Raw genomic sequence first — 15,506 nt, 5'->3', positions numbered from 1 at the left:
TCAATTATTTACATCCAGAATAGTTAGGAGAGCAAAGACAAAGAAAGCAGACAGAAATCAATTATAACAATCCTATAAAATGTTAAAGTGCCTATAAGAAATATGTAGAGATACTGTGATGCCTTTTTTTTGAAATCTTTGCTAAGGGTCAAACACAAATCACATGTCTTAGTCTTTAAAACAAAAAGTACATTTATCTTCACAAGGTGAATAAGTTACAACACATAAATAGTAACAGCAAAATATAATTTCATTTACAAACAGAGTTTGATTTAGGCTATTTTCAGAATTCCACCATAGCTAGGTACCATTACCTGCACAGTTCCTCATGACGAAGGTCCGTAAGCTGATGCAAAGGAAGTCCTTGAACGGCTGTGGTTTCGTGAGTCTTACCCACTTCATATAAAGGTGCCTCAGCATTGGAATACAAGGAATTTCGGGAACATTCACCCCTAAAACATACATATGAACAAGAAAATTACTAAAAGACACTACTCTGTGTATAAGTTCAAGAGCCCACTTTTCAAGTTGACAATTTATCCTTCATGGATGTTTTCATCAGAACTAATTACCTTAATTAACATCTATCGAGTTTGGCTTACTTAGAATAGTCTTGTAAAAAACAATTTAAATAAATTATAAACAGACCAGTACTTTGTTACTGTATATTGTGTACACATAAGTCTTTCTTATAACTCTACAGCCTTTTCAGGATACAGCTGCCCAGCAGATACAAAATGAAAATAGGTTATTGAAAGCAAAATTAAAGATGTAGTCAAATTACTATTTGACTGCTAATTTCCCACCAGGGGGAAAACTAAATTTCTCAGCACAAAGGCAGGCTAACTGCCTTTAAATATCATTGTTTCTGGATGAGAGACAGAGATTGAAGCTATTTCTACAAATGTATGAATCTTAAGGATTTGTAAATATGTGGTTGGAGCCAGTCAGCATAATCCTGAGAAAGTGAGAAATTCATCAGTTATTTATTTTAATACTTCAAATTGATAGAGGTATTTTATCTTTCTGATCCAGGACTGGTTTAAAGTTGGGAATCATACCTGAAAAGGACCATGTCTGGAAGAAAGAGGATGTAGAGTGGGAGGAAAAGTCAGGAGATATAGTAGAAGAAAGAAGATAGGCAGAACTTATAAATTCTAAATGGAAGGAAGCAGTTCAAGAAACTTGCCCAAGAGTCTAAATACCAGAGGCTAGAGAAAAGCTGAGAAGTGATACAAGTCTCTGAGAGAAATCTAAGGATCCAGGGTAATGGTATTTAACAAGCAGTAACAGGCAAAAACAGTTGAATACAACTTTTAAACTTGAGTCAGTAGAAGCCCTGCTAGCAACAGTAACTAGGGAAAGCAATAACAGAGTCCTTGAATGACGGGTTTTTTAAAAGCTAAATTCTACAGAAATCTCGTACTGTACAGATAACTCCTTAACCTGGTCCTCCCAAAAAAGCAGTTAACTTTAGCTCTGAACTATGCACACATATTGTATGGCAACAGATGGGAAGTAAAACTGGGGATGAGACTAAAGGAAGAAAAGCAGAGGAAGTGAGGCACAGATCGAAACTCAAAATGCAGAATCCACAATGTACGTTTAGCATCCACCACGTTGGTGGTAGTTCTGATTAGGAAACTCAAAGGCAGGAAGGATGAGACAGATCCAGACAGTTGTATCCTATGCTCAATCCACATTGTGCCCCAAATCTATACTATATAAATAAAGGACACAATTGCCTGTCTTCCCCAGCATGCTCATTCATTTATTATATACATTTGTATCACTACCACAGTGTTAAAGTGTTGAATGAATCAAATGAATTAATGCATTTCAATACAATTTACCAAGTACTTACATTTGCAATGAACTGAGACAGGAGTCATGGGAAATATAAGGATATAAAAACAGTCTCTGACTTTACAGAGCTTCTATTTATAAACTTCAGATATTACAGAATCCCTTTATTATCTAAAATCCAATTTCAAACTAGATAGCCAAGATCCTAATCAGAACAACTACTTGATCTTGTAAATGAAAGGGTAGCTGGAAAACTTTACTCTTCTTCTATAATTGTACGCACAAGACTTAAGACCTACTCCTTATCATCCCTGCTGGTGTCCCTGCACCCTGACCCAGTTTCAGTAACTTCCAGTTCTTCAGAACCATCCCCCAAGTATCTGGAACAATGCTTGGAACATAGATACTCAATACATGTTTTAAATAAATTATTTAATAAATAAATATTAAAAGTCACACTATTGTAATAGGAGTCCCCTAAATTCCTTCCAGCAATCTAAGCCAAAGTCAACAAATTAAATTTGAGAAAATATCTACCCTTATCATTTACTGAGGTTGAAATTATTGAGATATAATATCGAGAATATTTACATGGGAACTATACACTGTGACCATTGCAAATACAGTGCCCTTAGAAAAAGACCAGCCCCACCACCTCGCCCCCCAGAAAAAGGGAAGTGGGAGACTTTTCCATTGGCTCTGGGTGAAAGAACACAGGGGAATTTTCTGTTTGGAGAAGATACAAGTAAATTAAGAGCTATGAAGGATTATTTTTACTCTGCAATGTTCTAGAGCTCAGCTGTATAATAAAGGGGGCACTAGCTCCATGTGGCTATGTGATAAATTAACATAAAATAAAATATTCAGTTCCTGTTTCACTGGCCACAGTGGGAACCATATGGGGCAGTACAAATATAGGACATTTTCAGCATCATAGAAAGTTATATTGGCGAACTCTCCTCCAGAGGGTAGAACTAGGACCAGAAGGTGGACATTAGAGAACAAGGGCAGGATTTAGGCTCAAGAAAAAGCCACAATACAAAAAAACTAACAATTTTCAAAACTACTCAAACTGTCTTCAAAAAGGGAATCAATCAGTCGTGAAGGAATATTTCTCTCACTGTCTAACCCCCACCTAAAGCTCTTTAAAGGGAAATTTTTATGTAAGTCTCGCAAGCTATCTTTTGCGCTCATCAAAGCCATTTCTAAAATTCTCATTATTCCCTTGCAGTGAATATTCAGTTACATGGCATTTCAAGTGACCAAGAAACATGTACTCACCAACTAAATGTAAAGTTTGAATTTTGGCTCCTATGGGAATTTTCAGTTTATTTTCAGGAGGAATTGGAAATGCTCCATTACGATTACGAAATTTCCCCAAAATATGAACATGTGGCATGTATGTCCAAATGGATTCTACTAATTCCAAATGAGAAGTCTCCACACCCTAGAAAATAATGCCAAAGCAAGCATGAGAAAGGCTTTATTTTAGCATCCAAAGTTTCTATTTCTGTATCCTGAGATTATTAAGGATGTAATGAAACTTCAAAGTCTGATATGAATGAAATTTACATGTGAGAGAACATGTTCTAATATTCCTTTGATTTATTTCATCAATTAGTTGATGTCAAATGTTCAACCAGATGCACTCACCACTAAGTTTGGGCAGGCCTGCAGAGCTTCCAGAACCCCTGGAATGCTAAAAGCTTCATGGCCCCGTACCCTTCGCCTCTCCAGGTATCTAGGGTGAAGGCCATATAGCTGTTCAACGTCTGGCATCTTCTTCAATAGTGTTAGAAAACTGGAATCTGTGAAGCCTGAGAAGTTCAAAGGTATTTAGAGCCAGGTTCATCTTTCTGCCTGTCAATATTTAGTAGGCACTTGCAATTTTCATCCAAAGTTAAAACAATAAAAAAAAATGTCCTTTTTAAATTTTCGTAAGGCTGACACTGCTGAACAAATGGCTAAATAGAAAATATATTCCTTTAGTAACAGAGGACATGTGTAAGAAACTCTTACTTACTCTGAGTTAATATTTTATAGTTGAGGCTTTTAATTTATTATTGCCTTTTTTGTTCTTGTTGCTGCTTTTAAGGCACAGAAATCTTCGACTAGGAATAACACACTTTAAATCCAGATAAATTGGACCTATTTGATTGGTAGGTGAGGAAGGACCACTTATCTGATCAACATCACCCTCCTCTCCTCCCTAAAATGTACTTTCTGGTCCATAAAATCTCAAGGGCTCTGCAAAGCATGCAACTAAAAAATGAGATGTGTCCCTTATCTTCAGGAAGTGTACAGTTCTAACCTAAATCCCATCTCAAACTAGGTTCTCTTAGTCTATACATTTCCTAATAATTCCTCTGCCCTGGGTTTAACTATCACTCACTGGACATTTTAAATAACTCATTCTTTTGAAAAAGACGGAGGCAAGTTGCTACGAGAACATAAGTGATCCAAACTGAGAGGATGCTGAGCTGGCAGAGGGCTGCTTATCTGTGAGATTTTCTTTTAAGACAAAGAAAATCTCAAAATAAAAAAAAAAAAAAGTAGGACGAAAAAACTCAGTGGAGGCCGGCCATGCTCCATAGCAGGTGACTTCCACAGCAGATGTTGGGGAGACCAGTCTCATACAGATGATACTTTATTACCTGGGGCTTTTTGTTTTTAATGTAGGCTCTCAGAAAGCCAACTGACTGCTCATGAATGACAAATAAAAATATTAACTCTCACGAATAAAAATGAAGCCCCCAATCACAAAGCCTTACACACTGAAGTTCTCAAAAGTTGTTCTATTTGTACAAAGCTAGTCCAGGTGATACATTAACTTTAGATTCACAAAACTGAAGAGTAAGGAGGGACCTCAGAAATTACTTGGTCTGACATTTCATATTAGTATCTTGTATAATAATCTTCACTGACTGAACCATTCAGTGTTAACCATTTTACGTTTTCTCATCTATTCCTACAACCCACTGAAAAAGGTTATCACTCTATTAATAAATGTACAAAATGAGCTTGAAAGAGTTTAAAAGCTATCAAGTGGCAGAGTCTAAATTCAAAACCAAGTCTGATCATTGCCAATACCCATACTTTTATTGTCCATTATATGGTGCCTGTCACTAAAATGTGGTTAAAATTCAACCTTCTTTATAGAGATACAGTGAGAATCCAAAGAGACCACCTGTAATTGTGGATCAGGCTGATGTAGCGCCTTAAGGGAGCAGGATATGAAAACAACAGACCACTAAAACAGTAAAGCATCAGGCAAAATGTATTTTATCAACCTAAACCAACCTCAATAGTTCAGATAAAATCCTGCCTCCCTACCTACAAGGTGATTCCGACTGCCTCTCTCCAGGCAAATAACATTTGAAGAGAGCATTACTGTTAGTTTCCAGTAGGGTTCCACCATACCTTACAGGTAAATCCACTCACCACTTGGCATGTATTCCCACCATCGCCCTGCACAGAGATCCACAACCCTCACAACTCTCAGATACAGGGTCACTGCTTCCTTTAGCTTCCGGGAAAGACATTCCATACACATGATATCCTGCAGAGGGAGGTACCTTTGTGAGAGAAAGAAACTCATATTTATCAAGTGGGTAAGTACTTCCTCTCCCTAATGGGTTATTTTTTCCTTCCCCCATTTTCCTACCCCTCAGATGAAATAAAAACCTGAGGAATTCACAAGGTTTTAAGATTAACATGCATATATGGCTTTTTACTAAAAACATGTAAGTCAGCAAATACTCAAGTACTGAGTTCTCTCCACAGTGCATTTGCTAGAACCTGTCTTTCTTTTAAGTTTTTAAGACAAAGAAAATCTCAAAATAAAAAAAAAAGTAGGAAGAAAAAAATCAGTGCATTTTAAGGCAAATAATAAGAAAATATGAGGAAGATCAGAACTGATCAATTTGAACATGGCCAATGTTATTTCATAGCTTTTACAGAATCTACTCCTGTAATGACTAAAATATTCCTGTCTGCTCCCTCAATATCACCCATCAACAAATATGTATACTAAGTTCATACTACATAATTTTTTTCCTAGATCTTTTACCTTTTAAATCACACATTCTGATAAAAGTATTGCATAAGCATTAAGTGAGAATACCTCATCTGAATTACAATTTCCTTTTTTCCAATCTCCTGTTAGAAAACTTTTCACCTAACCTCTACTTTTGTCATTTCCAGTAATACCTATATATTGTGAAAGCTCAGAAAATCTCATTCTCTTCTCTTTCTTAATACTCCTCCAGCACACTTAAATTATTTTTTTAAATCGTAAAAACTACCCTTTATTGAACTGGTATTATGTCACAGACCCTGTACAGAAGTCATTGTTTCAAAATTTTACAAAGTAGGTTGTTCTTTGTTTATCACACAGCCCTCCCCCAATCCTTTTTCTTCCTTTCTTGGCTCTGCTGTGTTGACTCTTGACTTTGGCCAATGTCAGGCGTGGCAAAGGCTTTCTGCTTGTTGCTGGGCCCCTCGTTGAATTCGTCAATATCCCTCATTGATTCCCTTAACCCTACCTACATCTCTCTAAATAGTCCCTTCATTAAATTATCCTCAAATTCCAGTCGAGAGTATCTTCTTTCCTGCTAGAATCCTCACTGATAAAGTAGGTGCTCTAATTATTCCATTTTGCAAGTAATGGAACCTGCAAAAAGTCAATAGCTAGGTAAGAGGGAGGAAAAGCAGGATGTCAACAAAGTTGGGTCTGAGTCTAATTCCTAAAAATTAGGCTAATTCTAAAAGAAGTCCAGGAATACCTGCTGAATATTTCTGAATATTTCTCTACTCTATTTTTTTCTACCTCTGGCTTCTTTCCCTTCTCCTTGAAAACTATTCAAATAAAGAGAATCAAATCAAATTCTCTGCCAAAAAAAAAAAAAAAGCATCACTGCTAACTTAATGTACAGTCTCAATAATTTAGATATAAGTAAGGTTAATTTTCAGAAACTGTACATTTTACAAACAATGAAAAATGCTGAATTTGTTTTAAATGAAGTTTTGCCATTAATACGTTTTCCCTCTCAAATCGTGATTTTCCAAAGTATGTGCCTGAGTTAATATTATACTTCCTTTAAATACAAACGAATTAGTAATCACATAAAGCTTATCTTATATCGTATTTACCCTTAGAAAAAGAAATGTACTTTTTCTTCATATACAATCAGTAAGCTAGAGTTCAAAAGGCAGAACAAATACATTTTAGAGAAGATGTGTTTAACACAGCACATACAGCAAAGATTAGGTTTCTTTTAAGGAAGCCATAGTTTTTGTTTCATGAAAACATGCTAAGTAGTTACTACAGAAGTACAACATGGGTTCTCAGACAAAACTTTAGAAGCCAAAAATTACATCTTTTTTAGAATAAACATCTCGTACTAAGTTCAAGTATCAGCTTAGTTCACAGTTCTTACATTCTGCCAATTTGCTGCATGTTTTTTAAATTTTAACCAAGGTAACATCCTTCTGGATCCCAACCCTTCCATTTGACATTCTGTTTAAACTGCGAAATGTTATTTGATCCACTCTCAGTTTAAAATATGGTCCCAATTGTTCATAGTATGTCCTATCATTATTCAACAAACGTCTAACACATATGTCTGGAAATAATTTTACCTATGATTTCTTCTAGAATTTTAATACTTTTATAGTTTATTTCATTGATGCATTTAGAACTTATTTGTCAGATATGAGAGATAAGAACATGTTTTTATTTCTCCAAATGGTTTTGAGGTTGTGACATCATCACTGAATAATCTACAAAGCTTTTTCTCACTGATGTGAATACCAAGTTTATCATAAACTTGATCCCCACATATATATATATTTGAGTGCACATATGGAGCCTACATATGGAATATGTCTGTTTTACTCAACTGTCTGGATATCTTCTCCAATACCAAATTTTTAATTATTGCATATTTTAGAATATTCTTGAACATCTGGTAAGGTTAGACTGTTCTTCCAAAATAAAATTAGCTATTCTGACAGACACTTTAGTATAATTTTGTTATATTAAAAAAATATATGTTATTTTAATTGGACCTTCTATTCCCAGACAGAATTTAACTAAGAAAAACCATACTATGTCACAGAATAACAAACTGCAGAAGATGAAGACTAATACAAATTTATATTAGAAAAATAAAGTGCCCATGGTTCCCCAAAGTAGTTCTACTCACTATTTTAAAACTTTTCATCTGCAAATATTTGATAATTTTTAAAAATTCAAAACATTTCTCAGAACTTTATATATTCCCTAGGTAAATAATCTAAAATAACCGAAAATTCAGATGCTTAGAAAACTTAGTTATAATTGTGTAAGAGAAAACACTGGAAATAATCCAGACACCAGGCAATTATCATGTCATAGGACTAGATCACAGTGACTACAATGATAATTAAGACCATGTAGCAATTTGAAAAAAGGCAAACACAATCCTATCCATTAACACTTACCAAGTATTTAAGCCATGCAGTGTGTTAAGTGCTTTAAAAGCATTATCTCACTGAATCCTTATAACAACACCTTTATAACTAATATTAGTCTACAGCTAGTAAATGAGAGACTCAGGATTCAAACTTGGGTCTCTAACTCCAGACATAAAGCATATTAGGAATTGTTTATTTGAAGGGAGCAGGGGAAACTAGAATGACGGTTTCGTTTTTTGGATTTTGGTTTGTTTTTTTTTTTTTTGGTTTCTTTAACTATTGTCATAATGTAGTTTGGATAAAAATCTAATTTAAAAAATCTTTGAGAAAAGCTTATCACAAAATAACTTTAATGTGTGTACTGCATATGGTAATAATGAGTATTACTGCAAAAAAGGTTTTTTCAGTCACTTACATATACGTATATACTGAGAAAAATGTGTTTCTCACTGTGGGTTGTAGTAAAAAGTCAGAAACGCTGCCTATGTACACACAATACTGTAATAACAAAAGTCAACAAATCTATTAGTCGATATGAATTCCAAGTAGCGTGAAATATTAACATAATCTAGAGAAAGGCTGTCCAATAGAACTTTCTGCAACAAAAGAAATATTCTTTATCTTCACCATCTATGCTGCCCTATACAATAGCCACTAGCCACATACGGCTAGTGCAACTGAGGGACTGGATTTTTAGTTTATTTAATTTAAATTTAAATGTCACATTTAGCTAGTGACAACCACATTGGACAGCACAGCTCTAGGACTGGTTCTTATACATTCTAGGTAGATGAAAGTCAATCAACAAAATCTTACCTAAAAATATGGCAAAGCACTTCATGTGAAAGTTGATTCATGTAATCCTTCGTCTCATCTGACATTGCTTCCTCAGGGGTCTCATTATTCATGAGACATGTTTTAACACTTTTCTTTCGTGGGCCCATTGCTGCGTTATATCCAGTATCAAAGAACAAATGTCCCCTCTTGGTTACTTGAGTCCAAAGTACCTGAATGCAAGCAGAGAACAGACTAAAGCACCAAACGTGGATGCAGAGATTAACCTTATAAAACCTAGGAAAAACATTTTTTTTTTAAATACAAAAGTAGTGTTATTACATTATTACAGACCAGAATCAAATTAATAAAAACATTACACCAAAGGAGAACACAGTTTTCTGAAGAGCAGTAGAGAATATAAAAATGCATTATTCAGGAAGAGCAAAAATCCTAGGAACCACGAGTCTTGGAATCTAATTTTTACTCTGATTCTTTCTACCTAATTCATTCAATTTCTCTAAGCATCAATTTCTTCATATGTGAGGTAAGATCTCTCACTTCCTACAGTCATTTGATTGGCTATTCTTATCAATTTCACCACAATATTGATCTTGCATCCAATCCCACTGGCTTCCGGGCTTCTATGAACTCTCATCTGGGCTACTGCGATGGCTTCCTAATGTCCACCACTGTATCCCCAAGGCCTGGAACAAAGCCTATCACACAGTAGGCCCACAATAGGTAATTTGCTGAATAAATGTTTCCAATACCACACTGAAGTTAGAGTTATCTTTTAAAAACATTCCTCTGATTGCATATTAAGTGAAAAGAGCAAGGTTTTGAATTCGCATAAAAGAAAGGACAAAAATGTTTGTGTTTGCATGGGACATCTCTGGACTATCTATGACAAAATATTAACGTGGTTAACCTCTGGAGAGTGAGAACAGAGGTTTAGGAAAGCAGAAAAGAGACTTTTACTTTTCATATTCTTTTCCACTGGTTGAATATTTTAGATTGGCCTACTTTACTATTTCATTTCTTAAAACACAAAGACCAAATCAGCCTGCAAGAAATCCTAGTTTCTAGGATAAAATCTTTCAAATCTGGCCTCAAGCCCACTCTCCGATCTCATCTTTCAATCCCTACCACTTGCTCTCAGGACACTCACTCCAGCAGGACCACTATCCTCAGTTCTCACAAACACTGATCTTTCATTCCTAACAGGCTATTAACTGACTAGAATGTCCTTCCCTGCCCTTCCTTTTTTTTGTGTGCCTAGAAAACCACTAATTTGTTGTTTTGTTTTGTTTTTTTCCTTAATTTACCTTGAAAATCTAGTTTAAATGTTAAGTCTTTGTGAAAACTTTTACTTACCCCCTCTTTGAGCTCCCTGGGAGACTTACCATGTGCTTCTACTATAGCAACTTGTGTAGTATTTTATTAGTCAAGTCTCTGCCAGGGAAAGGAAAAGAATCTCAATCTTCTGCCTCTGGGTGCTAAATCCTTGCTCATAACAAATCCTCAAATGTCTGATGTATAAATATCCACCAGTCTTCCCATTACTCCATATGCAACTGGTAGCTAAGAACCATTTCATGCTCCTATTTGCTATCACAGCACTCAATGATCTCAGCAACAAGCCTGTACCCTTGGCAAAAATATAATCAGATTTTACTCCAATAAGGACACCAAACAAACAGCTACCCTGCAGCATGTAAATGACTCAACAAGACTATTAACCAGTACAGAGCAATCCAACCAAGGACTCTTCTCTAGCTATCGTATTTTAGCACATGCTTTGCCTTTAAGAATCTTGACAACTCAAACCATTCACAGATACCATGTTCTTGACCTTTCATCCTTTAAGTAAAAATCTTTTTCTTAGCCCTTTTCCCTTTTCTTTACCAAATCCACACCACTTAATAATTTACACCCTCATCTCATGATTCCACTTTTTACTGTCCCTTTATTTTGCAATGTTGTGGTTTCGTGTGAACCACTGAGTAGCCCCAGTGCACAACTTACATTTGAATGTTTAAACTATGCAAGACATGCAAAGTCCCAAGTGGGGACAGTGTCTCTCTTGTATGTGCACTCCCTCTCTGAACTGCTCTTCTCAGTGGGGTGAGGAATAAAAGCAAGTGAGAACAGGAGATGGCCACGACCAGCCTCCTATATCTTGGTTTCCTCCTACCCCTATCTCCTAAAAATATCACCAAGTGCCACTTGGGAAACTGGACAAAGTAGGGAAGGTTCAAAGCAGCAGTAGGCTAAAAGGGGGAGAGGAAAGGAGGGAAATTCCAGTTATCGACAGTAGATAAGGGTGCCACATGGCAGCTGGCCCAGCAGAGGAGTCATGGAGGGTAAGGGAAAGGCGACTATTAATAACAGGTGAGTGTAAATATGCGCAGACTACAATCTGCAGACTAGGTATAATTCTAGGGTTAGCAAGTTCTGGAGGCTTAGACTCAAAACCTCAAAGAAATGTCATTCTGACAGAATTACAGAACCCTGGAATGTTAAAAAGTTAAAGGGGCTCTCAGAGACTACCTAGTCACACTGTTCTTAATTTTTCTGTGAGCCACAAACCCATCTGAGACTATAATGAAAACTGCACATCATCTCCCCAAGAGAAAAACAAACATAACCAGACTCACCTATGCTGAAATACATATATACAATTTCGGGGGCTTCACAGACATATTGAAGCTCAGCTAGAAGTCTCTTTCCAAGACTGGCTTTCTCAATTTTCAGATAGACAAGAGTACCAGAGAGGATGTCACTTGCCCAAGGGCGTATATTAAGTGTCAGCGCTCAGGATGGGATTCAGACTCCCAATCCACACTACACACCCTATCATCAAGTTAATCGTCTGCACCTCGGCTGTCTCCCTGCATTCCAGAACTATACCCCAGTGCTTGGAGATGGCCTTCTGCAAGCTCTGATAAAACTGTGACTGACTGTATCCTCCTTTACAAAGTAGGGTTTGTGGTCCATCTAATATAGGCTCCCACACAGTAGCCTACAGCATCTCTGAGTATCCTACAGTCATTCTGTGGCTATCTGTTTAACAGACCTTAGCCACAGGAAGCATCATTTTTCTCCTGGCAGCCCAAGTACATTCTTAGTAACCCTGTGTTGTTTGTGAGTATTTGAACCAGGGTCCTTCCGTGACACAACGCTCTTCTTCTAATCTGCCAGTTCAAATCTTCTTCCATCCCAAACCAATCTACACTATCCTCTACGAACTCAATTCATTCTGTTTGTTCCCAAATTGATCTCAACTTTTTTTTTTTTTGATCCCAATCTTTTAATCTTTAATCCTCATGGCTATCTCCGGCTATTGTAAGGAAGCACCAACATTTTCTTACTTACAAGATCAAGTTATTCTCTTTCTGATCCTCTATTTCCATTATAGAGGTTTTAACATTATTGTTCACCATTCTCACAATCGCTGATACCTATAAAAGACCCATATAAATTCACTCCCTTCCACCCTAAATGTCATGACTAAAAATCTTCCTATACCTGTTCCAACATCCTCCTCCATCCCAGACTTATTCTACTAATTACTCCCTTATCCAGATCACACCAGACCCTCCAGGGTATGTGTTTCTCCCTTATTACAAACTTTATAGGGCAGAGATAAACCAACTTACCTTATAACTAATCGGAAAATTTAGGAACCTCTTCTTTTATAAAGTATTCACAATTCGGTATCAATTTCTCATTCTGTATCTAATTAATAGCAAATCTATGGAGAAGCTCTTTCTTTTATTGATTGCTACTGTCTGTCTGTCCGTCCATCCATCCATCTGTCCGTCCGTCCATCCATCCACCCACACACCCATCCATCCTTTAAGTAATCATCCCTTCACTCTATTATTTATTTACTTACTTCTAAGGACTAGGGGGAGACAAAGTCTCTCTTCCCATGAAGCTCACAGTCTCAAAGTGGAGAAAGATTCTACCACCAGTTTCTTACAACTCAGTCTTTACAATTATTACAACTTAAATTACTTTTCAATGCCCTCACCAAAAACACTTATCTCCCATTTAGAACTTCCCAGTGTCCCCATCATGCTATCTAGTCAAGGGCTTCCCTGCCTTTCAGGTTTGTAATGCCTTTCTTTAGTTTCAAGTGGCTTCAGCTTGCTCATCTCAAAGTAATCTTTCATGTCACTTAATATGACCCCATTTCTCACTTCATAGACCATTTATGTCTCCTACTTAGGCAGCCTCTCTTGCCTAAAGAAATAACATACCACAAGCTGCTTAGATTAAAAAAAACAAAAACAAAAACAAAAACAAAACTCAGAATTATAGTACCAAAAAGGTCAAAGAATCTAATCCTACCCTTCATTTTCCAGATAAGGAAACTGAGGCCCAGAGAGGTAAGATGGGTTGCCCTGAATCACAAAGTCAGAAAATGCAATGCTAAATGAAGCAAGAATCCTGGTCTTCAATTCCAGTTCAAGTCCAATTTTATTTCACTATGCCACTTTACCTTACTGAAACAAATTTCCTTTTTCTCCTATTCTATACCCTAGTATCTCTTTTACCAAAGATAAAGTGTATATCTCCAGATACACAGTCATTTAACAAACATATGCACAAAAGTCTATATTCTTTATCTAAAGAGGACATAAGGATCACAATATCACAAATATTAAAGAAAAGGAAGGAGCCTTAGGGATCACCTAAACCAGAAATTGTCAAAAATGAAAGTTAAAAATTATAAGCACAGATTTTTCAATCTATATGACTACATATGTACGTTCCACACCACACTCTTCTCCCAGAACATCATGGCCTTATAGAGCCATTGTTTTATTCTACAGTTGTGCTGAGAGTATGTGAAAGAGGACTAAGAACCAGTGACCTAACCTTCATTTGCCAGATGAAAAATCTCAAGTCCAGAGAAAGGAAGAGATTTGCCCAAAGTGAACCAGCAAATTAATAGTAAGTTTTAAGACAAAAGAAAAACAAGGTCTCCTATTTTTCATATTGGTGTTTTCTACGCGTTTCTAAAACAAAGTCTTCAGGATTGAGCTTCCCACTGCACAGGAAGCACAGGAACCTTCTATGTGCTCAGTTGCCCTTGGCCGGCTTGCTGTCTGGAAAGAAACACGGTAGACGTCTCTTATCAGTCAACTCCTGGCTATGCAGGATGCAGGAAAGGCATGCTTTTCAGGACTGTCTCTAAGGAAAGGCTCCATGAAAGGGGAGCTGTGAATCTGATTTTCAGAGCTAGAAGGGACATCAGAGGCATCCGCCACATTTATTTTACAGCTAAGCAACCTTGCCACATAAAGGATAATGGACCTGGGCGAAGTCAGAGTGAGTGGGTGGACAAGACTAGAACTCGGGGCCCCCGATCCCAGGGCTGGCCGCCTCTCAAAGATGTAGTCGTTGGGTCCTGCTCAGGGACATCCTCTCAGTACGCTGACTACAGGCCTCCTCCAATTTACTGGCTTAAACACTAACTTAACACTAAAATCGTGGAACTCGTGATGCCCGGAGTGGGATGGGCTCTCAGAAGTTGCTAAAGCCAAATCTCCTCATTTTGTTGAAGAAATGGAGACCCAGAAAGGGTTTTGGATGTTGGAATCTTGGGCCAGATTCAGACAAGGTGGCAAACCTTGCAACCAAGGCCTAGAAGGCCAAGAACCAACCACAAACCTAATCCCTGCTTTCCGGGTGCTCTAGGCCCGAAGGCGGCCCGAGACCGAAAGCCCAGGAGGTCGGGAGTCCCGGAGCCCCCGTTCCGATCGCTCCAAACCGCCGCACACAACCCGGGCTCTGCGGCCCGCCTCACGCCCCCGGGCCACCCGGCCGCCGCCTTACCTACGCCGGCCCTTCGTTTGTTATTGTGGCTGAGAGGGAGGGGAGAACCGCGACCGACGCTTCCCGCGGCCCCCACCGCCGCGACGCTTCCGCTTCCGCCGCTGTTCGGGCACTTCCGGAGTGTTGTCATCCGGGGCTGAGCCCGCACCCCATGTCCATGTTGGGTGTGTTACACAGACGTTGATGCGCTGCGACCATGTTAAGAGTGGCATCTCGGAATGGGCGGGGAAACAGTCCTTCCTTTCCGTGACGGCGTCGCCGCGCCGGAAGCGCTAGGAGTCTAACACCGGGGAATTAGTTGCGACTCTGCGATTTACAGCTGTTTTGCCTGAAAAACTTTATATTTAGCGGTCAGCTATTCAGGCTTCAGGACCGGAGGGCTGCTTCAAGTGTATGTTCCTCCGCTTAACTGACAGACCACGACAAACACTTCAGCGCTAAACCTCAGGTTTGTCCAGTGAAAACGGACATCGTTATGGTGCCTACATAACGAACCACTATAGAATTTAGTGGCTTAACACAATTTGTCACGATCTGTCATGATTCTGTGGGTTGCCTAGGCTCAGCTGGGCAGTTCTAGTTTGAGGTCTCCTATACATTTGTAGTCAGATATCAGCTGA

At 38.0% G+C, this 15,506-nt stretch overlaps 1 protein-coding gene across 4 annotated transcripts in view; it reads right to left on the bottom strand.

The window, feature by feature from the left end:
- Positions 1 to 15,034, bottom strand: part of FBXO38 (F-box protein 38) — a 47,775-nt gene extending 32,741 nt beyond the window's left edge. For 2 of the 4 annotated variants that reach the window (XM_039836484.1, XM_039836485.1), the window contains exons 1-6: positions 14,887 to 15,034; positions 9,079 to 9,269; positions 5,248 to 5,381; positions 3,460 to 3,623; positions 3,088 to 3,253; positions 315 to 452 (exon numbers count right to left, since the gene is read on the bottom strand). In XM_039836484.1, the coding sequence (XP_039692418.1) occupies positions 315 to 452; positions 3,088 to 3,253; positions 3,460 to 3,623; positions 5,248 to 5,381; positions 9,079 to 9,206 (730 nt within the window). In that variant the 5' untranslated portion in view covers positions 9,207 to 9,269; positions 14,887 to 15,034. The remainder of the gene's footprint in view (positions 1 to 314; positions 453 to 3,087; positions 3,254 to 3,459; positions 3,624 to 5,247; positions 5,382 to 9,078; positions 9,270 to 14,886) is intronic. The other 2 variants (XM_039836486.1, XM_039836487.1) reach the window with 1 other exon arrangement.
- Between the last annotated feature and the right edge of the window lie 472 nt (positions 15,035 to 15,506).

The sequence above is a fragment of the Pteropus medius genome, unplaced genomic scaffold (assembly GCF_902729225.1).
Source record: "Pteropus medius unplaced genomic scaffold, Ma_sr-lr_union100, whole genome shotgun sequence".
Lineage (NCBI taxonomy): Eukaryota > Metazoa > Chordata > Mammalia > Chiroptera > Pteropodidae > Pteropus > Pteropus medius.
Note: the sequence above shows the minus strand (reverse complement) of the source record. Positions and strands in the feature narration are given on the sequence as shown.